The following is a 25,608-nucleotide window of genomic DNA, read 5'->3' as shown; positions in this document are numbered from 1 at the left end:
GTGGAAGGTTTTTGGAGTGAGGCCAACACTTCTGTCACCCTCTCATACACTCACAAACAAAAACTTACACATTTTGTATTACTTGAGTGAAAATGTATTTATTTGGCCATTTGTAGTTTGCTTTCCAGAAAAGTTATCAATCTGAAAAAAAGAAACGAGTGAACTATGTAAAAGGTAAACTTACAAGAACATTCCCCCCAGATTGAATTATTGAAGTATGTATGTGAGTATGCATTTAACCAAAGACAAAGCAGACACATAAGGATCATTCTTAAACATTTCATGAGACATAAAGCAACCGCTGCACTGAAACAGATCATAAAACAATCAGTTCCAATAGAAAAGAACACTATAGAATTTGTATGTCCAAATTTCAAGGGTTGAGCTGTCCGACATCACTTTTTCCCCTCTACCATGATGATGTGGTACCCAAACTTTGTCTTGACAGGAGGGTCTGTGTAGACAGGCCTATCCATGGAACTGACAGGTAGAGCAAATGCTGCATCCTGAAAGGGTCCAACCATGGAGCCACGTGTCATCCACCCCAGATCACCCTGCCAGGAATACAACAGTCATGAAGAAAACATAATATGCACCTAATGTGTGTGCCAAGCCAGGACAAAAGCGAGCGAACATGATCAACAAAAGCAAAACTTTCAAAGGTTCCACTGTACTAAAAATAGAAACTGTGAGCAATGCAGGAACTTGAAACACGTATGGCTTCAGTTGTCAGGCCTAATTAGGTCACAGATACAATTGTGAGGTAAAAGCTTTATTGCACTGTAATGATTCCAGCAACTCAAATATTTATGCCGTATCCCTGAGCAACAGCCTTGTCACCACTGGAGTTTCCCAGTAGCTGAGAGTATACCAATGTAGGTGTTCTGGTGCGGTGCAGGTGTGAATAAGTGGGAGAAAATATACAGAAATGGTTATAAAAAGCACATGTGCCTGGCCAAATTTCTGTGAGTAATGGGTCAGTAGAGAATGACTAGTTGTTGGTCTGGAATTCACCACCATGAAGACTTACAATGAGGTTTGGGCCTGTACGTCATTATTTCTCATCACCGACGTGTATCGTCACATTTCAGGATGCAGTAAGATAAAAATAAAATTTCTATTATTTATGACTAAAGGCAAATACAGAGGACGAATGTAGTTAGAGTTTTACCATCAATATCAACACAATCAGTAAAAAAAAAAAAAAAGGACACCAAAACCGAGCAAATAATTATGACTGCATGTTCTTACTCCTTGTCTGGCTTTGTCTTCACTGTACTGTGTTGCTACTTCACTGAAGCGGACTCCAGCCTTCAGTTTCTCCATTGCCTCCATGCATTTTCCATGTTTTTCACAGAGGATATGCCGAACCTGGGGAAACACCATAAGAGCACAGTTACACTTCCACGAATGAACAACAGTTTTAATGCAACTTAAAATTCACTGTAGACATCATGCTTTGCAAACACAGAAAAAGCATCCCAACAGCAGATCATGCATACAGGTTATGATGGATATCACAGAATCGTCTAACTCTTCAATGCTTTCTGGCTTTTCCTCTTCTCTGTGGCCAAAAGCTAATTCTTAAGAAGACATAATTGCTTATTTTTCCAGTAATAGTGATAAAGCAGGATGCTCGAAATATTCTCATGACAACAAACTATAGCTCTGGCTTTACTAACTTGTTCCCATAATTAACAGTTGACATATCATGTTCACCAGACCACCAAAAAGAAAAAGACATCTAGAGACAAAGCTGGAAAGATGATGCCCCAGTGCAAAAATAACCACATAGCTTTTTGTGGCAGTACTCATCGCTCGGTGAAGTTCCCCTGTTATGTCACATTGGACTTTTGCAGTGCAGCTTTAGATAAAGAACGTAATTAAGTTACCTTTACAGCAGTGCCTCCCTTTGGTGCTTTTTCCTTCTTGTCAGCGTCTGTACTTCCTGAAGCAGCTCCTGCACCATGACAACACGTTGAACCAACGAAACACCGCAACAAAGAACAGCACTGTGTATAAAGTGAAATCTAGAGAAGAACATCCGCACACTGATTTCTGTGTGACAGCCGTTGTATGCTACAGGCTAGTAAATGTGGCGGACTTTCAGATAACAGTTTATGACACTTAAATCACACCAGATAAACAATGGACCACTTACCTTTACCACCCTTGCCACCCTTTCCCTTTGGTGGCATTTTTGATGAACGTGTAATGAAATTCAAGCAATATTAAGAAGACAAAATGTACAATAGCGTACGCTTACGCTATGTTGTCACTGACATGCGCAATAACTTGCGCCGACAGTCCGTGTGTCTTCTTTAGCTAGTTATCGGCAGATTACAGCCACTTTGTGCTCACATCGCCACCCAGTGTACTAAACCGGAAGGTGCAGTTTCAAATGATACAGCCATACTGCTACTACTTATGTACATTCATTTAAATATATTAAATAAACATGGGCCCTTACTTTTCTTATATAAATATTGTATTATTTCTTGAACAATCCAAGGTGTATATTGGCCTATACCGACACATATTCTAGGCTTTTACTATCCTTTTCATGTCATTAAAATACATCTATTTTTTGTTTTATTTACCCAGCACGTGTTATTTATTTAGCCTCTTTGGCGCTGGAATCTGATCGCGTGAAAGTATCCTCCTATCTAGACTCACGGCGTCAAAGCGAGGCTGTTACCGTGGCAACGCGACTGCACACAAACGACCAGTGACTTGTGTCGACAGCTGTGTTGTGGTGAAGCGCCCCTCACCTCGACGCCGTTCTTTCTCGTTTAAAACAGACCTTCCGCGGGCTCCGCGCAGAACATGGATAAGTACGAGCGGGTTTTGTGCCTGGGCAGTGGAGGAGCAGCAGACGTGTTCCTGATGAGGCATGTGGAGCGCAGCAGCCTGCACGCGGTGAAGCGGATCAAAGTCATGGACTCAAGGACAGCAAAAACACAGAAGGCGATTCTGCAGGAGGCTGACATCATCAGGAGGCTGCAGCACCCTCACGTTGTGACATGCAGCGACGCCTTCGTGCACCCTGATGATGGATTCATTTACATTGTGATGAACTACTGTGACGGTGGGACATTAGATGACAAAGTGAAAGAGAGGAAACCAAAGCAGTTTTTCACAGAGGTTACAGTGATGGGGTGGTTTGTGCAGGTCGCTACGGCTGTGAATTACATACATGCCTCTAAGATACTACACAGGGACATCAAAACCTCCAATGTGCTGCTATCAAAGCGAGGCATGGTGAAGTTAGGGGACTTTGGGATATCCAGAGTGATGACCAACACAGCTGATATGGCCTCCACATGTGTGGGGACACCCAGCTACCTCAGTCCTGAGCTTTGCCAGGACGTCCCATACAGCTCCAAGTCTGACATCTGGGCTTTAGGCTGTCTGCTGTACGAGGTGTGCGCTCTCAGACCTCCGTTTGCAGCCACAAACCTCCTGAGCCTGTTCTACAAGATCACCAAAGGAGAGTATGAGCCTGTGGATAACGTGTACTCTGACGACATCTGCTCTTTGATTCACAGGATGCTCTGCCTCAACCCCGAAAACAGGCCAAGTGCTGCCTGCATACTCAGCAGTGGCTGTGTGCGAGACCACCTGGAGTCCCTCGCACACACAGACACTGATGGTGTTGCTGTGACTGATCCTAGAGGGGAGAGCTTTAATATGAGAGAGAAGATCACAGACGTTCTCAGTCAGTCCCACTCATGGGAGGAGAGAGAAGAAGATACAGAGGTCACTTCCAGTGATGTGGAGGAGGAAGACCATGACGCTTTGTGCGCTGGAGGACAAACCTACTGCGACTATCCTGAAGACTTTGATGAAGATGAAAGTGTGTCCTCTCTTGAAGAAAACACAGACCACTCTGGGTCCATGACGAGGAGTGACTCTGCTGAGCCTGATGGTAATGTAGAGGTGGAAATGTAAAGGGAAACGTCTTATCAGTGACCAAAGAAGCAGTCAGGTGCTTTACTTAAGTAAAAGTATAGAAGTTTTGCCAGTAAAATGCACTTAAAGTGCCAACAGTACTCATGCATCAGTGCAGAAGTATAATTCTACTGGTGTAGCTGGTCGAGATGGAGCTAGTGTTCCAGCGGGTCTCAACCTGGGAGTCCACCCCCTCCCATGGGTCACAGGATAAATCTGAAGGGTCTGGACATGATTGATAGGAAAGAAAGAAGTTCCACTACACAAATCTGTATTCAGATTCTAATCTTTGTTGAAATTTGGATAATTGGACCTCTTTCAGCATAGAAGAACTTCAAGTGAAACCATCAGAGAGGTTTCGAGGGAAATCACTGGCTGATATCTGAAACATGACAACAGACTCCAAGCAGACGCTGCTTTTTTGCAGTAGTTGAATGTAACAAAGTAAATGTATTTATTTACTGAGCTTAAGTGCAAATTTGGGGTACTTGAACTTGACTTGCATTTATGCTTCAGGGGGAAATATTGTACTTTTTACTGCATTCCAGTTATCTGACTGCTTTAGTTATTAGTTACTTTACAAATGAAGATTTTTACATACAAAACATTTGATCTGATGTTTTGCTCTGAATTAAACTTCTGTACTGAATCTGTATAGCTGAAACCATTAGTTGATTGACAGAAAATGAATAGCATCTAGTTTAGTTGAGGTCATTTTTCATACTGAAGCATTTCACACTTTTACTTTTCTTGTAATTATTTGAATAATTAGAATTTATGTTGAATAATTTCAAGATTAACTTTTTACAAACCAAATCAGGATATTAATCAGGAGGCAAATCCATAATGAAAATAATTATTAGTGGCAGTCCTGTACAAAACAGCTACAATCAGCTCCACATCCACCAACTAGAGCAGTAAAATGCTGCGTAATGATAATCTAATGATGTGATAGCGAAACAGTCACAGGCAACATTTTTACATATTCAGTACTTTTGATACTTTTGATACTTTAAGTACATGTTCCAGATTTTACTTACATTCTTTTACTGAGGTCAGGTTTTCAACGCAGGACTTTGACTTGTAATGGAGTGTTGTTATGATGTGGTATGAGTACTTTTACTTGAGTAAAGGGTCTGAATACTTCCTCCGTTTTTGTAGAGGTCACAAGACAAAAAAGTTTGGAATTTCAAATGCATCCCATGTTTTTAATTTAAAGAAGTAACTAGTAACTATAGCTGTTTGATTAATGCAGCGCAGTGAAAAATACAACATTGGTCTCTGACATGTTCTGGAGTCGAAATATAAAGTAGCATCAAATGGTGACACTGAAGTAAAACCCAAAAATGTGCCACACATTGAGTGTTTGATTGGATCACATTAAATTTAAATCTGTTTTCAGTGATATATATAAATCTCAAAGATCATTTCAGGTCAGTGATGTTGATAAACGGACTGTGATGCTTGGACTGTTCGTCGAGCATTTTCAAGGGGCCACCTTGGATTCCAGGAAACTGACGGCCATTTTTCAGTATTTTCTGACATTTTATACACTGCATGATTAATCAGTTAATTGAGAAAAGAACAGACTCCTGACAGAATCTTTTGTTGTGGTTGTGAGTTGTGAGTTGTTTTATGATGATCGAATCAATCCAGACAGAAATGTTTTCTCTTGTGCCTCAGCAGACTCTCTCTGTCTCACAGCGCTCCCAGAGGCTCCTGATGCGTCAGGACAGGTTGAGTACCCAGATGACTTCGAGGAGGCTGAGCTGGAAGACGAATATGAGGACGAAGCAGCCTTGGTCCACGCTGCGGCTCCTCAGCAGCCACATGACGACCCGCTGGAGGAGGAGTTTCAGCTGTGTGATGCCGGAGGACTGACCGTCACCCTGAAAGCACTGAAGGAGAAGGGCTAGAAACAGAAGTGTGGAATAGACTGTACAAGCTGCTGAGCAGTGAAAAATCTCTTAAGTGCCTTGTTTGTTAAGTGTTTTATGCAACTGAACATTTGGAGCCTGTCTTGCAATACACACCAAGAGACACTGCTAGATGATGTTCAAAACACTTGGTGGGGCTAGAGGGAATGAATGAAGTCCTGCTCAGTGCTTTAGTGATGAGAACATTCCTGATTGAGGTTTCTGATGAGGGTCATAAGGAGATGACGGAGGAGGTGGTAATGATAAATACAGCATAAATGATTGGATAATTTTATGAAACAGAAATCTCCTTTAGTACATTTTATATTCAGCACGAGCACAGTTATCTAGAATCACTCTGAGATTTCTTTCCTATGGTAAAGACCGCAGTGTTTAATAGGGACTCATGACTTTCTTCTTTTCTATTACCAGCCCCAGTGCTCCAAATTGTATCTCAACCTTTTCCTTTACAGTTTTTGTCATGTGATTATTGAAATTAAACTCAAAATCAGATAAACGCTCACTCAGCTATGCCTTCATAGTATGTTGTCAGTGAAGCGTGCCACAAAGATGCCACAAAGATGTTATGATAACACCCCGTGTGACACGTAAAATGAAGATAAAACCAAGCGAAAGACATATCTAGAAGCTGAAATACAAATAAAAAAAAGGACTTTAAACCAGAAGCACACCTACCTACAACAACAAAGGTTTGTCCAAAATGAACAAAATAAAATAAATATGAAATATTCTTATTTTTCTGTCCTGCTACCGGTCTGTGTTTATTTTGTGGATTGTGGACACTGTGCTGTTTTTGATCATTTCATTCAAGGCTTGAAAATGCAAGTTGTCTGATTTTGCCATTGAGCCTTTTAATGTATTCATAAATAATGTAGCGTTTGTTTGCACTGCAAACATAAGCACATGACGACTGACCTGAGCTGCTACTACAACTACAGTTTGGATGGAAATCTATATTTTGATTATATTTGATGGCTAAATGAAAATAGTAATATCAAATAGCAAAATAGTTGGACAATGGTCATTTTAAGATTTTCTTCTCTAAACGTTGCAAGAACACAATCATGCTCAAAAGCTGCCCAGTACATCCAGACCTGCTGCCCACTGAGCAGCTGGGGGTTAGCAGTCTTTGCTCACTGGAATGACCTGAAATGACTTTCGCTAGCAGGTTAGCATGCTATACACACATATGCTTCGTATGCTAACAAAACTCAGCCAAAGAGGCCTGGGCTGCACAGCTTAGAACCACAGGTCGACTGTCTCCGTTGATCTCCTCTCTCCCTGTAGGCGAATGCTACAAACCAGTTATGCACAAATCCAAATGAGAGTTAAGAACCAGCATAAAGTGTCTTTTTAAGGTGTTGCTTCAGCATGAGCAGAACCAAAACAGCTTCAGTGCTCTCGAGAGCATAGTTCTGAAACCCTGCCCTGTATAGAGGCATAAGAATTCAGTATGTTTCCATTCAGGTTTCTTTGTTTCATTTGTTTTGACTGGAGCTACCTGTTGACTCAGAGAAACAACCTGGGTAAATTACAGAAATGTAATTAATATTCTGCCTTCTTTCCAGGCTACCGTTTTTTTTTTTTTCTGAACAGTCAAAACATTTTCCTGAGTTTATTGTCTCCTGTTCAAAGGCAAACAGTTTAGTTACTGTGACTTTCACTCGTGAAACAAACGTTACCAGGAGTTAAACTGAACAAACACACAAGCTTTAAGTAATGCATAACAGTTTGAACGCAGGTTTTGAGCTTTTCTATAAACCAGTGTGATGACATTACAATTCTGACATTAAAAATAACAAGCCGGCAGAGGAAACCCCATGCAGCTTCTGCCTCCCATTGCCTCTAAAAGGACAGCCCGTTGAATCTCATCACCTATGTCTAGTGTACTAATTCAATCTATCACATATACACACTTTGCCGGCAAATAAACTGCATGCACTTAGTGACACGGCAGACAGCTAACGTGTGAAGCAGGCGTTAAAGGCGTTTTAACATCGACACATTTACTTTCCTACACTTTCAGGTACATTTCTTTAAAATCCAGTTATGATGGGGACTTGTTAAGACTTGAATGTGCTGTTTTCTCAACGGAAATGTGAGATTCAGATTTTATCAACACACAATCTGTCATGAGTTGGCCAAAGGTTTTCCGCACTTGTAGTCAGCAGTCTCAGGTTCACCCACTCGCATTATATTTACTAGCAGCACAACACACAGGCTTCAGTCTGAGAGACCAGACACGCACTTTTTTTCCATGAGCTACTTTACACATCAAAGGCCTCTCTCTCTGTCTCAGGCATAAACTCTACACTGTACATCATCAGCGATCAGTGTGTGATGCTGAGGTCGCTGGTCAGAGTAAGTAGGTCAGTCATTAATGTGTGTCCACAGCCATCACCATGAATGGATCATGGAGGAGGACCAAGAGGTCAAGGGATCCCTGGAAAAGAGCCTCTGTGTGATGTGGCTCTTAGTATTCCTTACTGCAGAGTCGGCAGATTACCGTAGGACAGGCGGCGTTTCAGGAATCGTTGTTCACAATTCATTTAATGCCGATAGTTTTGAGCAGGTTGCTCCAAGCTTTACCAGGTCTGTTAGTGGGCTAACCCTCGAATCAGCACTTGTTAAAGCAAACAGCACTTAAATCTACGTATTTGAGTTCAGAATAATTTGTGGACCTCGGGATTTATAACCGCAGCTACTTTCCCTCTGTGCAAAGATTCCCCTGCTGTGTGCAGAAGAACACCGTTGTTCCCCTAAGTTCCCCTCAAATTGTTACCCACACACTCATTTGACTCTGCATCCACTGATGGTGTTAGACAAAAGTGCCACAATAGCTTCCATGATGACAGCTGCAAACACTGCAACCACATCCCCTGAGTTTAGACTGTATGAGTCATTAAATTGTGGCTCCACAAGACCTAAAAATATACAAAGCATTAAATAATGTGTATGTAGTAGATTATTTAGTATATTTTTTAGAAACTCTGTGATGGATTTTAATTTCTCAAGTCAAACTGCTCTTCCTATTTATATACAGTACATAGGTATGAAAAGATTATCAAGGTTCATTTAGTTATCATTCTCCAATCCAGGGTTGTATACATGTATTTATGAAACAAAAAAAAAATTATATACTAACACTAGGAAAGACCAAACTGTGGTCAATTCACAGTAGTTTGAATGAAACTGTACTCTCTGTATGAGTGAGTGAGTTTCCCAAAATTGCACAAGAAAATAGTTCTCATTTTATATACTTCCTTCAGCTGACAGGATTTGGACTTTCAGACATCACCTTATCTGATTTGGTCAACTTGCAGGAAGTGAATAAACACCACCTGACACTATTAGCCATTTCTCCAGGTAAACCGTGGAATTTTTCTTGAGGAGTTGGTGTCATCTGTCAGTGACAAATCATTTAGAGTGAGAAGAGTTAAAGTTAATGAGGATCATGTGCAGCATTGTGATACCTGCGTGGAAGACATGGTGGCAACAAATAGTACCAGAGAGAAGAAAAAGAATGCAGCTGGCCATAAAATAACAGTAGATCAGTCACTGTGTTCACATTAGTCTATGTTGAGCGATTACAGACACCTCACTTAGAGAAATTATTCCTGCGTATGCGTGTGACTCAGTGGTGGCAAATCATTACTTTTGTAATTATTTAGTTTAAGCACTGGTCAAACAAGAAATTAGACTTGATGCTGTTGCTAGCTGAAAAATTAAAGGATCACCAAGGTTGCTCCAACTCAGCCTGAGGGGGCTATGAGCATCTGTACTAAATTTCCTAACAATCCATCAACAGCTGCTGGCTTTTAGAGCCAGCCGGCTAGAGCGGCTAAAAAAAAAAAGTAAATCATTACAGGGATGTGCGACACCATGTATGAGCATTGACTCTGCTTATTCTATCCCAGATCATCAGAGCACGAGTGAAACCACACCGCTGGAGACTCTGGCAAGCCTCCATCCTTCCCACTCATCTGCCATCAGTGAGGACAGAAGGGCAGGACTGCACTATTGGCTGTTGTCAACAGATTAATGTCTTCTTCTGGATCTCCAGCACTGCTTATCCTGTGACAGTACAAATGATGTGCAAATATATATAATACTCACACAAACACATCTACTAACACTAGACATGCTTACAGGAAGCGTTGATGCACGCTGCGCATTAAAAAAAATCAATTCACCTTATCACATAATTTCATTTGAATAAAAATGATCAGACATGTAACATGTTTTCAGTCTCGTAGAAGTTTCCGAGTGAAAAGTAAACTATACGACATGCAATTAGTGGTAGCAGTCTGCGTGGGGGACCTCCCCACATGCCTCCCACAACCATTTAGTCAGTCTGATATAAAATTACCACTGACATACTAACACAAGACATCAGCGTTACTGAGCCACTTGATGCGGGGAAGGCATCACAGAAACTATGAAGTCACCCACAGTTAATAATTACACCGTAGCCAGAACTATAATTGCTAACTATATTTTCTGACCACAGAAACTGAAGAAACCACAGAAAAAAAGGAGAAGGGTTGCCCAGCCTCAGTTTTGTTTTTTTTTACCCTTCAAAAACGTACTTCCTTATACTCTAAGAACACGCTATATGCGCCTCCTGATCGTGTTCATGGTTGTAGCAGAGGACAGGAATACTTTTTACTGGTTACTGAAATGATGTTATCTTTACGATGTTGTACAGGTTGCCACAATAAGGTGACAGCAAATAATATTTGCAGTAAGGCCTCACAGTATTTCCCTAAATGTAGAGATTGGAAAGGCAAATAATGTCACTAATGAAGTCACTGACAAGTTGTTGATAAAGAGTGATGTCAGCAGACAGATCACCTACATCCTGTTTAAAAGAAATTACGCCAAACTTAGTCCAGTTGACAAAAAACAGAGTGGAACCTACAAGAGAAACGCCCTGTATTGGTGGCTATTGCCTTTGAAATATTCTAATTTACAGGTTTAATATCTCATAACAGAATGTTGGAGGCCTTTTTGGTTTGCATTTGTACATACAGTTCCTCTAACATTGTGCTTTCTTTATGTCGAGACAAACAAAGAAGCTCACTTAAGGCAACATCACTAGATGTTACGTGTAGAGTCCGGTTATCTCATCAAGATCATCAACAGAATGCAGTGAAGCCAGCTTTTACTCATAACAGAGCCGCTTAAATGACTCCTCCTCTTCTGCTGGAGGATAGTTTCTTAATCTTTTGCCATAATTGATTTCTAACATGGCCTAATTTGTACTAACTTATAAAAATGCGCGACTTGCAAATGACATTACATCAAAAAAATGTGCTAATCATTTGCATTTCCAGGTAGGTGTACACTATGACGACATCGGTGACTTGCATTTCCTTGCTGTGTATAAAAAGAATGGGCAGACACCATTCACATCAAGACTCACACTTAAGACAACGAGAAGCTGTGAAGGAAGAGAGAGAGAGAGACGGTGCTGCAGTATGATGAAGTGTGTGCTTGCCCTCGCTGTCCTGTTGCATCTCTGCTACAGTGTTAAGCCAAACATAAAACTGAACGGGGAGATTATAAAAGGACTGGAGAACCTCAACAAGCTCTACAGAGTCAAAGTCAGTATCACATCTGTAAGTATAACGCATTGGTATTATCACACTTCACCTCATGTGTCTGCTGTTACTGGCTGTTAGTCGTTAACGCCACCTAATATATCCAATTCTCATATGTCAATACACTTTCTGTCCCTCCAGCCAGGCCTGGTGCGTGTGCCCTCCACAGACATGCATGCAAACGCGGTAAGTATCACATCTTGACACCATCAGCACGCTGATGGTGCTGATGATCTAGACCGAGCGTTGTTGTTCCTCTTACATTGAGCTCAGCTCAGTTGACGGCACATGCGTTTTTATTTAGAATAGCCTAACCAGGCCATGTCATTTTGCCATCGCAGTCTTCCTGCGTGGGTGTCTTTGTCAGGGAGCTGAAGCAACTTCTCAACAATGTGACGGTGCATGACGACAGCAGGTACATCCTCCAAAAACTCGAGGCGAACCTGGAAGCTCTGGGAGAACATCAAGAGGTAAGGCAGCAAAAACACGACTGTGTGATTTCTTCACACTTGCTTATATACATATACTAGTTCTTTCTGTTTACGTGCTGCATCGGTAGTGGCCGTCATGATGTTACATAATCCCAAACCCTCTTTGTTCCTCTTCCAGAATGACCAAGATTGTCGAATGACACAGACAAGAAACCGTCTGATGCCTTTTAAGCCGTACGCTACTTTCCTCAGGACACTAAACTCCTCAAAGAAAAGATGAAGATTCAGTCTGTGTCTTTAAAGCAGGGCAGCTTCAATTGTTGCTGTTTTTTTCAGTTATTGCCTTTATTGAATAATATAAGACGTTTTTTAAAGTTCAGAACTTTCCAGAATGTTCCTAAAATGGCATTTATGTATTTATTGACATTATTTCTGTCTATTTATTTTTAATTTATTTATTTATTTATTTTGTAGTTCCTCAGGCATCTCACATGACGTATTCAGCCGACTGGATGGCACTAAGTAATATTCACAATGTGAAAAAAGTTATTTCTGTTCAGAAATATTGTGCTGCTGTCGTCAAATAAATTAACTACTTTCATAATCTCTTCTTACCGAGTGTTTGTAAATCAAACATTTTAGAGGCAAAAAGCCAATCTTGAAAAGCATTGAGATGCTAGCAGGCTTTAATGCCCCGGCGGGTAAGGAGAGGGAGCGTTTGTGCTTGACCCAGAGGTGTAAAGTGCTGTTTGACGGTGTGGTAGAAGTGGCTTTACAACAAGAGAGAAACAAAACAGGCTGACACACACAGAGAGAGCTAGAGTGAATATATGTCTCTCTCATCGGTTCTGCCCATCTGGACAGCAGCAGGAGTTGACATGTTTGCATGCCAGCACTCAAAAACACACATGGCCTCATATGAACAGACATGCATGACTGATAAATATGCATGGCTGTGCATTCACACCTGCACAGGTGCACACACACACACACACACACACACACACGCAGCAACAAAGAGAGAGAGAGCTGAGGTTTTCTAACATTTTGGTTCCTAGAACAGCCTGTTTTTCTCTCAGCTGTCTTCATCACAGCACTTGTCTGTTTTATGGGTGGCTGGGTTCCTGTCATCCCACATCAGACTAAAGTTTCATCATGACTCGAAAAGCTGCGCCGGAGATCTTAAAGAATGTGAAGCCGTATCAGTGTCCATGAGAACATGAGGTGACAGGTTATGTGAAAAAAATCTGCAGTTGCGGTTTGCCTTATCTTCTTATTCACATCTTAGAAGAGAGCACATTACTCATTCATTGTTAGAAGATTCAGGAAACTGACAGCATGTTTGGGTAACTCTTAGCCACGGTTTGTGCAGCAGCAGCAGCCTCTGCATGCCATGAGAGCCTTTGAACTGCATGGGACACGAGCTAGAGGAGCCACAGCTGCAGCTTTGAACACAGAAAAGAAGCAGAGATGAAGGCAGGAGCAGACAGAGGCTCTGAAGTAGGCCCACAACGCACCTTTGCTTGCCCGTCTACCCTGGTCTCACCTCTGACCTTTGAACTCTCGACCCTGCCCGGCTGCTGCTGCATCTTTGATGTCCCCGCAGCAAGGCAGCACTAAGAGTTTGAAGACTTTAAATGACAGAAAAAGACCAGGGAAGGACGTGGCACCTTTTCCTGACAGAATGAAGCACATATGACAAGAAACACCTGATCATACTAAACAGAGTAAAGACCGCTAAAATTTTACTAATTCACAGCTTTTTGGTCCAATTTCAGCTGATCTTTGTGGGAGGCAGATGCTGATTAGCTGACATGTTAAACATTTGATTAAATGACAGAGTCAGTTTTGAGTTAAGGTAATAGAGCAACATTTGGGGAAATATGCTTATTTGCTTTCTTGCCGAGAGTTAGATGAGATGAGAGATCGATACCGCTCTTGTGTTAGTCTGTTCAATACAAGGCTACAGCCAGCAGCCTGTTCGAATAAAGACTGGAAACATGGGGAAACAGCATGGCATGGCTATGTCTATCTACTTGATATTAGAAAATATCACATATGAAAAGTGGTATTGATCTGCATATCTAACTCTTGGCATGGAAGTGTGTTTCCCAACATGGGGAACTATTCCTAAAAAGGTTTCCTGTGTATAATCACTGACTCTCAGCAGACTGTAACTCCATCTGCCTCCTTCTTACCTGTGAATGCTGCAGCACTTGAGTTGAGCTGAAAAAACAAACCTGGCACACTGGTGCTCAATGCACATTTTAAGAAAAGCATTGAATTGTATTGTCATTGGCTTTCCTGGTTATGATTTTGTCTATAAAAGGTCAGGATATAATGAAAGACGATCCAAAGCCCTCATAATTAGTTGGGGTCACATGGCGTATATTCCTTCTTGATTCATTCTACCCGCCTATGACATCAGTCTTGTGGCTTTAACCTATTTAATCTATTAAACATCTTAGAGTGTGATGCTTGTCGAAAAGGGTAAAAGCTGTTTCTTTCCCTCCCGTCAGAAGAACTTATATCAGTGTGAGGTGACAGCTGGCATGTCACGACTGTTTCTGCATCCCACCATGCCCTGCGCGCAGCTGAATGAAACAGCCATGAGTATGCTGACTGATACTGCCAAGATTTTTACAAGCAGGCAACGAGTCATCGGTCGCAGCAGACAGAAAGGATGCCCGCGGCTGAAGGTGACATTGGTCCGCACATGAACCCTCTGGCGCGGGTGGATGAAGAGTGTGAGTCTCTGATCTATGTTTCACAAAATCTCTGCCATTCATTAAAATCCTGCACAGGAGGACCAGCTTTTCCCTCCGCAGACGCAACCGTTGTCTTTCTCCGTTAGGTGGCCTCAGCGACACGCTGTCCCTGCGTGCTTGGCCTTTGTCCTCATTCAGTTTTATAACCCGCATTTTCATTCAATTAAACTACACCGCGGTGCAGATTTAAGTGGGTTAAGTGACGAGACCGCACCGCTGGTAACAGCCTGATTAATGGGCACTACGATGTCCCAAAACCTCTGAGCTCTGCGCAGGAGGCCACTCATGATAAGGCAGGTGTTACCTGCTGTATCGCACTGTACATTAGGTGCTCCGGCGGAACTGGTCGCCGAGGGGCCACAGTCACATGCTTCCATGCATACTTCACTTTCTTTTGAATGGGACGTCAGAGCGCCGGTGCGCGCACAGTCTCCGGGATTTGGCCGCAGACGCGCGCTGAGGCTGCAGGAGGACGCAGCTCCGGCGGTGATGGCTGGGTGACATCCGAGGAACTATGCGCCGTGTTTATCCGTGGACGGCTGTTCTCTGGCGAATGTTTTTGTCGGACGCGGGGACTGGACGCCCGTTTGGATTAACTTTTTTTGCGGACGTTTATTTTGAAATGTAAACTGAAGCCACAGCTGACCGCATCCCTGCGTTTGTGAGTAAGAGGTGAGTATATGATTGAGATGAAAACAGTGCAAGAGCGTTTTGGGGAGGCTACACGCAGGCAGCTGTGGCTCTTTATTATTCGTGGCTTAATAAATACAATGCGCTCATGGGAAAATCCAGGCTGACAGTTGCTTCCAGTGGAGTGCTGCTTGAAATCGTTTCTTTGGCAAAACACAATATAATCGGATATATGACATACACAAGCACGTATAATCAGAGCTTACATTAAGAAAGCAAAAGGAATATCAAGTATTTTAACAATTTTTATGACAAGACCTGTTATCTAAATTAATAATGTTATATAACGCATTTCTTTAATCCACAGGGCTGCTGGTGACTTTAGTAAGCAGAGAGATTCCTAAAATGACAGCAGTTTGGGACCTGCAGACTGGGCAGACATAAGAGCTCACAGTCATTACACCGAGGAATTAAGTTACCCCTGCCGCTTCAGCAGTGCAGCTCAAATGATGTCAAATCTGATTTACGGAGTCAGGAGGCAAATGTGCAGCCCAGAGAGGGAGTGCCTCAAACATCTCAGCTTTCATCATTCATCAGAAGATGCAATGATGGAGATTCTCTGCAAGGCTGGAGCACAGGAGCCTCCAAGACTCTAATCCGGTGGATATAATGTAGCACGGATCTGCAGCATGACTTAAATCAACAGTCGCCAGCACACACGCGTTCCGGGATGGATCTCATGAACTTCACGACGGTCGGCGACGGCGGGTTCATGGACGAGGCTCCGTCAAGCCGAGTCCTGACCGGCTGTTTCCTCTCGCTGCTCATCCTCACCACCTTGCTGGGGAACACGCTCGTCTGTGCCGCGGTCACCAAGTTTCGCCATCTGCGCTCCAAAGTGACCAACTTCTTTGTGATCTCGCTGGCCGTGTCAGACCTCTTGGTCGCCATCCTGGTGATGCCGTGGAAGGCCGTGACGGAGATCGCCGGGTTCTGGCCGTTTGGCTCCTTCTGTGACACCTGGGTGGCTTTCGACATTATGTGCTCCACGGCATCCATTTTGAACCTCTGTGTGATAAGCTTGGACCGCTACTGGGCCATCTCCAGCCCCTTTCGCTATGAGAGGAAGATGACACCCAGAGTGGCCTATGTGATGATCAGTGTGGCCTGGACGCTGTCTGTGCTAATTTCCTTCATCCCGGTGCAGCTCAACTGGCACAAGGCCCAAACTAAAACTTACAGCCCTCTCGCTGGGTCCTCTGGCTCCCCACGTTTTAACGCTACATCTCACCGCAGCCCAGAGAACTGCGACTCGAGCCTGAACAGGACCTACGCCATCTCCACCTCTCTCATAAGCTTTTACATCCCTGTGGCCATCATGGTGGCCACCTACACCCAGATCTATCGCATTGCCCACAGACAGATTAGGAGGATCGCTGCGCTGGAGCGAGCGGCCGAAAGCGCCAAGAACAGGCACGACAGCATGGGCGGAGGCTCCAGCATCGCGGAGTCGGAGAGCTCTTTCAAAATGACGTTCAAGAGGGAGACCAAGGTGCTGAAGACGCTGTCGGTGATCATGGGGGTGTTTGTGTGCTGCTGGCTCCCATTCTTCATCCTCAACTGCATGGTGCCCTTCTGCGAGCAGTCAAGCGGAGGGGAGGCTTTCCCCTGCATCAGCCCCACCACGTTTGACGTGTTCGTGTGGTTCGGCTGGGCTAATTCCTCCCTCAACCCCATCATCTATGCCTTCAATGCAGATTTCCGCAAGGCCTTCTCCATCCTGCTGGGCTGCCACAGACTGTATCCAGGAGGCCACAACATAGAGACAGTCAGTCTAAACAAGAAATGACTCATGACTCTCTCACAGCACTGACTCATCCTTAATGCTAAGAGTCCGAGCGTTCCTGTACAGGCCGGTCTGATCGGCTTCAAACGAGGACGCTGCTCTCTGTGCTGACTCTTAGTGTGACTGAAGGATACGGTGACCCCACATGTACCCGCGTTTGCATCGGGCGAGTCGCCCGTCTGCGCGAAGACTGTCAGAGCGAGCTCGCCATGCTCACCGTGGTCGCTACACTGTCTTCAAATGGAAGAAACTCCTGAAAGAGGAGAGGGGATTTGGGGGATTGAGATTAAGACTCTCCGCTGTTGTGCCAGGGAGCTGTGAGCACAGCGGCGCTGACACGCCCCTGGGATAGATAATCCCATGACTGGGCAGCACGCTTCCTAATGCTGTCAGACACTGCTCTCTTCAATACCATCACACACACGTACATAAGCACAAACACTGTCAAAACATGCTCCTCCAAATACAGCGCAGCACCCAGCATGCACACTACAACAAATTACATGACAGCACACAGAAATACGGTTGCTGATTACATTACATCCTGTGCTCTGCAAGGGTTCCAGCAGTAAAGCGTCAAACCAAATCCCCTTTCTACATAGTTGCATATGTAGGTAAATTCCATCCAAATGTGACTTAATATTAAAGCAAGAATGAAACCAGATCTGATTTTGCCTCCATTAATGTTGTGTTTTAACCGTTCAGACAAGTGCATACTTATGAAAATGTGATCTTACGTCATTTCTTATGGAAGTAAAGACGGAAAATGCGGCTTTTCAGACTGCACGCCACATCTCGTTGCTGATAGTGGTGCAGAATTGTTATTTATATCTCATCCAAATGTCGAATCATGATAACTTTAAACCAAACACCTCATAAAATAGAAACCTCATAAATTATTTGTTGCACTGCTTGAAAGTGTTTTATGGATGAGTGTCTCATATCACTTTGTGTGTGCTGTATTTTTCATTAACAACAGCTGATGACCTCTTTTTAGGAAAAGGCACAAGCCTAAACAAAGGTTTTGCTCCACTTGTCGTGTCTTTGGCTATTGTGCATATTTAGAGGCTGATAAAGAATTGTAACTGACTGACTTATGTTTAGGTAGATCAGTTATTTGTTCTTTAAAGTGAATTATTAAAGGATAATCTTGGATAAACTTGGGTCTTATTCTTAAAGCTATCACTCCTAATGGTGACGACAACAGTGTACTCAATAAAGTAATTGCTGACATCTGGAAAGACTGACATCACCACAATGAAATCCGACGTGGAAAGAAATACGAGCAGGTAAACAATCAGTCCCACTGTAACTTAGCCGACAGTTTGGTCCCATTACTGAAGCCTCTGTATCTGGAGGCAAAGCTGAAAGTGAGCACACGAAAAACGTCACCAATAATCCTTCACAGCACAAGAAAACTGTACGTCGTCACTCTTTCAAACATTCAAGCAAGAAAGAACTAGAGCTAACACACCATTTGTTTGAATTAATATGAAAACACAGCACCTCATCCTAAACTATGTTGTAGAACAAACCTTCCACTCATTCAATGCATCCGCTGCCTCACTTGCATGATAAGCGACGTTTCTCTCATGCATTTTACAGAATCAGGGAACAGCCTTAGCCTTACTCGTGATTTTTCTCATCCAAAATGCTCCCTCACTTACAGTTTGCTTGTTTTCTACATTTCAAGAAAAAGAAAAGAACAAGAATAGCTGACTTTGCTGTCAGCAACATGGCGAGTGATTTAAGAGGCTTTTTCTTAACTCAGATTCAACACTTTTCAAGAGCTCAACAAATTAAACGTAATTTCTTTAATAGAAAAGAGACAATTTATGGATGGACATCATCATACGACGAGCTAGAGGTGACCCAAAATTATTCAATGCTGACTGTTGCGAAGTCGGGGGGAGTAGGAGGAAGTTTCATGCAAGCCCCCACTGGTTGTCGCTGTGCACCACTGGTGATTTGTAGATTTCCCGTGGGATTCAACGTCTTTCACCCCAAAGTCTTTCGGTATAAATCACACCTTGCTTTGTTTCCTGCTGGCACCAACCACCTCCCAAACGTACCTTCCTCCACCTATTTGTCAAAAAACTTGCATCTCCCCATCTTGGCTTATCCCAAAGCTAGAAATCAAAACTAACAAAAAAAATGCGAGCCGCCAATGTCTGGGGCTAGCTAACGTAACATAAATGTAATGTAAAACTTCCACTAACGGTGGAATACTAAGTTAATCAATCAAATACACACTTTTTCAGCGTCATTTAAAAGTAGACTACTGCGCCTGACAAATTTCCCATCAGCCTTAAACACACCATTAGCAGATGTAATACCTACAGCAAATCTAGAGTAAATTAAACACAATCCATTACCTTAACATCATTTATTTTAAGACCTTTTATGACTTTTTAAGGACCTGTGCGAACCCTGTGTAATACTTTAATGGTTTGCCTTTCTTTTCTATATAAGGCTAAACTGAGCATTTGCTTGATCTGATTATCTGACCACCATTTGGGAAATGCACCTTTTATCTTTCTTGTTTTTGACTCCCTGGACCCAGTCAGGAAACAGTCCCAAACACAGCCCTGTATAAAAGCACACTTTGGATCAACCAAAATAATATATAGGAAATCAGTTAGCCTTTGAGGTGCTGGTGTGCTTTTTTTAAAACATCTTTGGATAGGACAAGTCGATCTGTTTGCCCCTGCTTCCAGTCTTCACGCTAAAGCAACCTAATCATTTGCTGGCAGTAGCTTCATATTTAATGGACAGATCATCAACCTTCTCATCTAACTCTCTGCAAGAAAGCGAATGAGTGTTTTTCTCAAAATGTCAAACTAACCCTTTTATTCATGAGTACAATATCACCACGACTGACAAAAATCACGGCCAACACTATGCAAATATGAGCCAGGAATAATCCTATAAAGTGAAGCACTGCATGTTAGAATATGAAGAACAGGATGCATTGCCATAATCATTAACAGTTGCCTCTAACTTGGTGTACTGTATTTATTTTTACTTGCTAACTAGCTTCATCAGTGAGCTTCAGTGAGCTTTCATGACACAAACAAAAGCTGTAGGTGTTTGCACTTGGCTAAAAACGATCTCTGTCTGACCAATGAATGCATGTTGTTATGTTACACTCATAAGAGAGGACAATAGCTGTGCAGCGTCTGCTTTAACTATATGGAAATATCTCAGTGTGATAAAAGTGTGTTTTCCCGTTTCCATGAACTCCACTGTGTGGTGTATGTGTAATTGGCTGTACAGCGCTGTCCTCCACAGATCAAACTTCCTGAAACACTTTTCATGGTTTATCAGGAAATACTTCTGTGTCACATCCAAATTTTTACTCTAACGCAACTCTGGTGTTCATGTGTCTGCTCAGTCTGATGATGCATTGCTATCATTAGCAAAGTGAAGGGACCAGTCTGGAGTCGTGAATAGCCTGGAATAATAAAGTGAAGCAAACGCTGTGGCGCCTCTTTATCTCCACTGTTGACTTTGCTTCTTTCATTCATTGCACTAAAGTTGCTTTTCACCCTCAAGTGATTAATTGAACACTTGAAACAACACCTAACAACTAAACATGAATTCTGACTCATGGTTAAAACAAGGAGACAGAGGTGATTGTAAATCTCAGTTTTCAGTGCTCCAGTAGCCTGGTGTATTAAGGATGCACCTGTTACGAGAGCCTACACGCCCTAATCTATTCAGACGCTTGAATGGGAGTGAGAGGGAGTGGAAGGTAGTTCAAGTGTGGAGGGAGAGCAGAACGGCGACAAGGACGTGTGATGGATTTTGTTTTGCAAGACTCAGATTCCCTCCCAGATCTGCCTATTTCTTGAATGATAAACTAAATCAAGATAAGGTGATTTGGAATAAGGTTTTGGCTTATTAAAGCTAATGACTGTCTCTGAGGGTGTGCCCACTCTTCATTAATCATAAAAATCTGAAAGAGATGAATTTCAGTGTAGAACAGTTACCATGTTTTATCAAATAAACACTTTAGAGTGATTAAAGAGTCATGAGAGACTCTACAGCTTGTCCAAAAAGATTTTAAAAATAAAATTAAGTTCATGCTCATTAGAAATATGAAAAAAGTGTAAATACTGTGATGATAACTCCCTCTCTCTCTTTCTCACACCCACCCACACACACACACACACACATAAAGTTGTCCTTTAAAGCCCGCTTTCTCTGGGCCCCGGACTGTCCTTGCCTCTGTGAAACCTCCTCAAGCGTGCCACGGGAAGGGAACAGCAATTAATTTGACTGACATCATTCAGAGTGATGGCTGAGGTGGCGACAAGACTGGGTGTGTGTGCATGTGTTTGTGTGTGTGTGTGTGTGTGTGTGTGTGTGTGTGTGGCGCAGTGCTACTATCACCTGCTTCAGCGCCAAACCCAGAGTGCCTGCAATGTCAACTGCACTCTGTAAACACCGGCAACTTGTTCCCTTTCGCTATCCTTTTGTGAGATTCTCAAAGCAATACTGGCTTTTTAGATTGGCACGTCGGAGGAGCGATGTTAGACATGGCAACTTCAGATGATGCTAATGACTGGCCTGGGGAAATGATTTACTGAGACAGGGAGAGAAAGAAAGGGGCAAGGAGAGTGACAGGGTCTTACGTAAGTATCAAGCGACGGCAACTTATAAAAAAGAGACTCAAAGGATGCTCTGTAAATATCACATAACCTACACACTTATCATCAAAGTCAGACTGCTGTCACATCGAAAATGAAGTATCTTCCGTGGTCACATGCTGTTTGCTTACAGCCAGGGAACGCCTGGCCCTGTGAAAGTGGATTTTTAATGCCGTTAATGATTTCTACGTCACCCTCTCTCTTCAGGCGGGGTCTTGAGGAATTGAAATGCAATTAAACAGTTTGCAATAATCTGTATTACTCTCCATTAAATATGTATTAGTCACAACAGGCAGAGCTATCATAATTGAGCTAGGGTCTAATGCATTTTTAACACCTCAAATGACACCAACGTAGGCATAATTGAGAGTAAGCGCATTGGTGAATCCAGCCAAAGTGCGTCAACGTGGCTGCACGCCGACAGATGCCAGTGCACTTTGCATGTTGAAAGATGCTGTGGCTCTGACTGTCTGTAGTCTGCTCTCCTTGGCGAGCTAAACAGATGCTCTATATTCATTTCCAACTAGTAGAGAAAGGAGACATCGACAAGACGAGCACACATCAGGCCACCGGTGCAACGCCACTAACTCAAATTTGTTCACTTCAAGGTTGAACAAATTTTTTTCTTTTTCAACCTTGGAATAAATAAATAAAATAAGTTTAAAAAGGATGTAAACACATGATTTGATCTCTCTTCCATCCAGAACTCCAAATAGAGATTCACAAGCCTCTGCACATCTTTTGACCTTTAGTATTCGTCCTCTGCGGCAAGCCCCCCGATTCCTCTTCCTCGTTTTTACTCGTGCTCTTCATTTCTCTTTCTTATCACACCCCTCCGCTGTCTTCCTCCACCCTCACCCTTGCTCTGTTTACTGTTTGTGCTGCGGGCCGCTGGCTGTGCCGTGTTGCCATTCGTCACTCCAACTGGCTACAGTAGAGAGGACAGGCCCTCTGACCCCACCACTGGGAAAGGAGCAAGGGAACGAGGGGAAAAGGGGGAGGGAGGAAGGGAGGGAGAGAGAGAGAGAGAGAGAGAGAGAGAGAGAGAGAGAGCATAATTATTACAGAGGACAGAGAGGGAGGGCACAACAATCTAGGATTTCTTTGGACTTCCATTGCTTTTTCCACAGGCCAAAATATATATTTGAATATCCAGAGGCATCATAGATTAAAGTGAAAACCAACATAAAGTGACATATAAATGTGTTGAGCCACTTCAAGCCCCCAGAAAAGCTTTACTGTGCTTTATAACAGACCCTGCAAGTCTCTGCTGGAGGGAAGAACATATTATCTGATGGTGGTGATGAGCACCTCCCATCTTTCGCAGATGTTCACTTAAGTGAAGTTCTGGCGACTGTGAAGGCCAGATCAGATGATTCATATCATTTTCATCAAACCATTCAGTGGCCCTTTGTGGTGTATGGCTGCAACCACATTTATTATGCTGTTTCGTCTATTTAATCAGGTTTTCCCTTTAATTTGTCACATATCTGTAAGTGGCAGGAGGTGAGAATGAGTGAGAGCACGAAATTATGCAACAGGCTTTGTGAATTCATTTGTTTCTCCTTAGTCTTGTTGTATTTGTGGGTTTTTGTTCCCCTTGTAAACCTCACATCTACCTCTACTGAAGCCTAAATCATCTGAACTAAATGTCAGACAATATAATCCCTCAGAATCTGATACAGTTTGCAGTGTCACACTGTGTCATGGAGTGACCTCTACTGGAGAGGGGCCGAAAATGAAGATGAGTTGACCTGGGTCTTTGCTAAATTCAGCACAATTAAATCCCCCATAGGAATAAAGACAGATTTGATGCACAAACATGCTCATATCACCCTCATATCTGTCCAATCACAGCTTGTCAGCGAGGCAGAGTAGAAAACATCACTGGAGCATGTTAAATGAGTACTAAGCCATGTCAGTGAAAGCATAAAATTATACAATGAATAATAAGGTGGGTGCAAATGATGCTGGCTGATGAATACTGTTTGCAACAGGGGTTATGTCCACTCCAGCCAAATTCGGCATCTTAGCTGCAGAAAGGTGGTGCCTGGCAGAGACGGCTCTGAGTGGAGATCGCGTTATTAATGATGCCAGTGTTGATGCTCATGCTGGTAGGATGCCCCATGGGTGAATTGTGACTATGTGAATGCTAATCAGCTAGCTTGTGGAGGAGAGCAGATGTGTCTCATATCTTTAAGAGGACAACATCAGCAGCAGAAACTGACAGAGACAGCTCGGCAGAGTGGCTACTGACAAGTGTGCAGGGAAACTGAGATAGTTGTCCTTTCCACCTGGGCTTAAGATAGGTGATGAGTGTGTTAGTGCACAGGGCCGACCATGAGAGGACTGGAGCTGATGCAGTACCATACCATCACCAACCACGCTAATGCAGCACTCAGACTCTGTTAGAAATGTTTAAGTATGAGTTGTTATAGTTCTAGCTGCAACTCCTTTTACAGGGGCATTATAGAATGAAAATGACAAACAAAGCATGTGACATATGATGCTTCTGTGCCAAAGGCTGCTTGGGAAACACTATGCATCATCAGAGATGGCTAGATAGATTAGATAATATACACTGTAGCTAGTAATGGTGACATGTTACGTCTTTAGTTTCATTTTTCAGTGGAACGCCCACATGAGGTGGTGATGCAGTTTTAATAAAAATGTGTCAAAATCTAGCTTCTTTCACTGAAGTTACTGTGAAACCGACTCTTGGTTAGATGTCTGTTTTGGGCACAGACAATTTTTTTGAGTGTGGTGCTGATAGACACTACACTCCCATAATGCATTGCACAAAGGAGATTGAAGAGCTAATCCAGGCCCAGTCTTTCTCTGCCTTCTCTGCCTAAATGTATAACTGGGTCAAACATTGGGCTTTTTATATTGCTCATGGGTCATGTGACAGGTGGTGAAAAAATAAAATACATTTTGTATTTATACCGTAAATCACTGATAAAAATATTTCTTGTGGGAATAGAAAAACAGACAGGACAGGGTGGTGTAAACACCATCTAAAACCATAGCCAGCGTCCCCCAGGAGAATGTAAAAGCCAGGCATATTTTTTAAGTTCTGCTTTGTGCATCTGAAAAGGGGATTAACAGAGCGGGAGGGTAGTACAGAAGAGCACTCGGCAACAGACATCCCACTCGAGTGATGGCACAGAGACAAGCTGAACAAACATCCCCGACAGAGAGACAGAATGAGCAGGAAGGAGGAGAGGGGAGGGAGATAAGGACAGCGGGATAGAAAAAGGCCGCTTGAGAGTTTAGGTGGACACTGGGAGCAGACTGCGATGCGGCGCGCATAAGAAAATAGCTTTAAAGCAGTTGCAACATGCAATTTTCATTCTTTTGAAAGGTGAAACAAACAATATGTTGCTGCCTTAAAAACTGGTTGAACATATCGACAAGGTACTTCTGGCAGTGTTAGAAACCCTACACAGCAGTTTTACTCAGTAGACTGTTTATGAGTGTACTTTCCTCTGCCATGCGTGAAATTGTGAAATGCAGCATTTGTACTTTGCAGTGTACTGACCAAGAGGGGCTTCTTCTTTCAGAAGTGTTCAATGAGTGAGAGGAAACGAAACTCAAAGTGCCGGTGGCGATGTGAGCACAGAGCCTCCCTTCACAAAAATCTATGCCAGTGTGAGGTGCATTATTATTTCAAATATCACTGAGTCAAAGCCTTTTCAAACAGATTTATATCTGATGCCAACGTGACTCATTCTATTACTCTCTCTTACTATACTGATGCAAATGAAATTAATATTTGATACAATCATTA

At 42.8% G+C, this 25,608-nt stretch overlaps 3 protein-coding genes across 3 annotated transcripts; 2 read left to right on the top strand and 1 right to left on the bottom strand.

Annotated features, from left to right (window-relative positions):
• Positions 1-82: 82 nt before the first annotated feature.
• On the bottom strand, positions 83-2,300 carry pin4 (protein (peptidylprolyl cis/trans isomerase) NIMA-interacting, 4 (parvulin)). Its single transcript, XM_041944521.1, has 4 exons — positions 2,162-2,300; positions 1,893-1,960; positions 1,252-1,371; positions 83-554 (listed from the first exon to the last, which is right to left on the bottom strand). The coding sequence occupies exons 1-4, from the start codon at positions 2,196-2,198 to the stop codon at positions 396-398; spliced, it is 384 nt and encodes a 127-aa protein (XP_041800455.1). The 5' UTR covers positions 2,199-2,300; the 3' UTR covers positions 83-395.
• A 526-nt stretch (positions 2,301-2,826) lies between these two features.
• On the top strand, positions 2,827-5,867 carry nek12 (NIMA-related kinase 12). Its single transcript, XM_041944766.1, has 2 exons — positions 2,827-3,928; positions 5,656-5,867. Exons 1-2 carry the CDS (start codon positions 2,827-2,829, stop codon positions 5,865-5,867), a joined length of 1,314 nt encoding a protein of 437 aa, XP_041800700.1.
• A 10,101-nt stretch (positions 5,868-15,968) lies between these two features.
• On the top strand, positions 15,969-17,642 carry LOC121611633 (D(1) dopamine receptor-like). The gene has a single exon (XM_041944271.1). It carries the CDS (start codon positions 16,051-16,053, stop codon positions 17,167-17,169), a length of 1,119 nt encoding a protein of 372 aa, XP_041800205.1. The 5' UTR covers positions 15,969-16,050; the 3' UTR covers positions 17,170-17,642.
• The last annotated feature ends 7,966 nt before the right edge of the window (positions 17,643-25,608 follow it).

Source organism: Chelmon rostratus, chromosome 9, assembly GCF_017976325.1.
Source record: "Chelmon rostratus isolate fCheRos1 chromosome 9, fCheRos1.pri, whole genome shotgun sequence".
Classification (NCBI taxonomy): domain Eukaryota; kingdom Metazoa; phylum Chordata; class Actinopteri; order Chaetodontiformes; family Chaetodontidae; genus Chelmon; species Chelmon rostratus.
The sequence above is the reverse complement of the archived record's forward strand: the minus strand, read 5'-3'. Positions and strand labels throughout refer to the sequence as shown.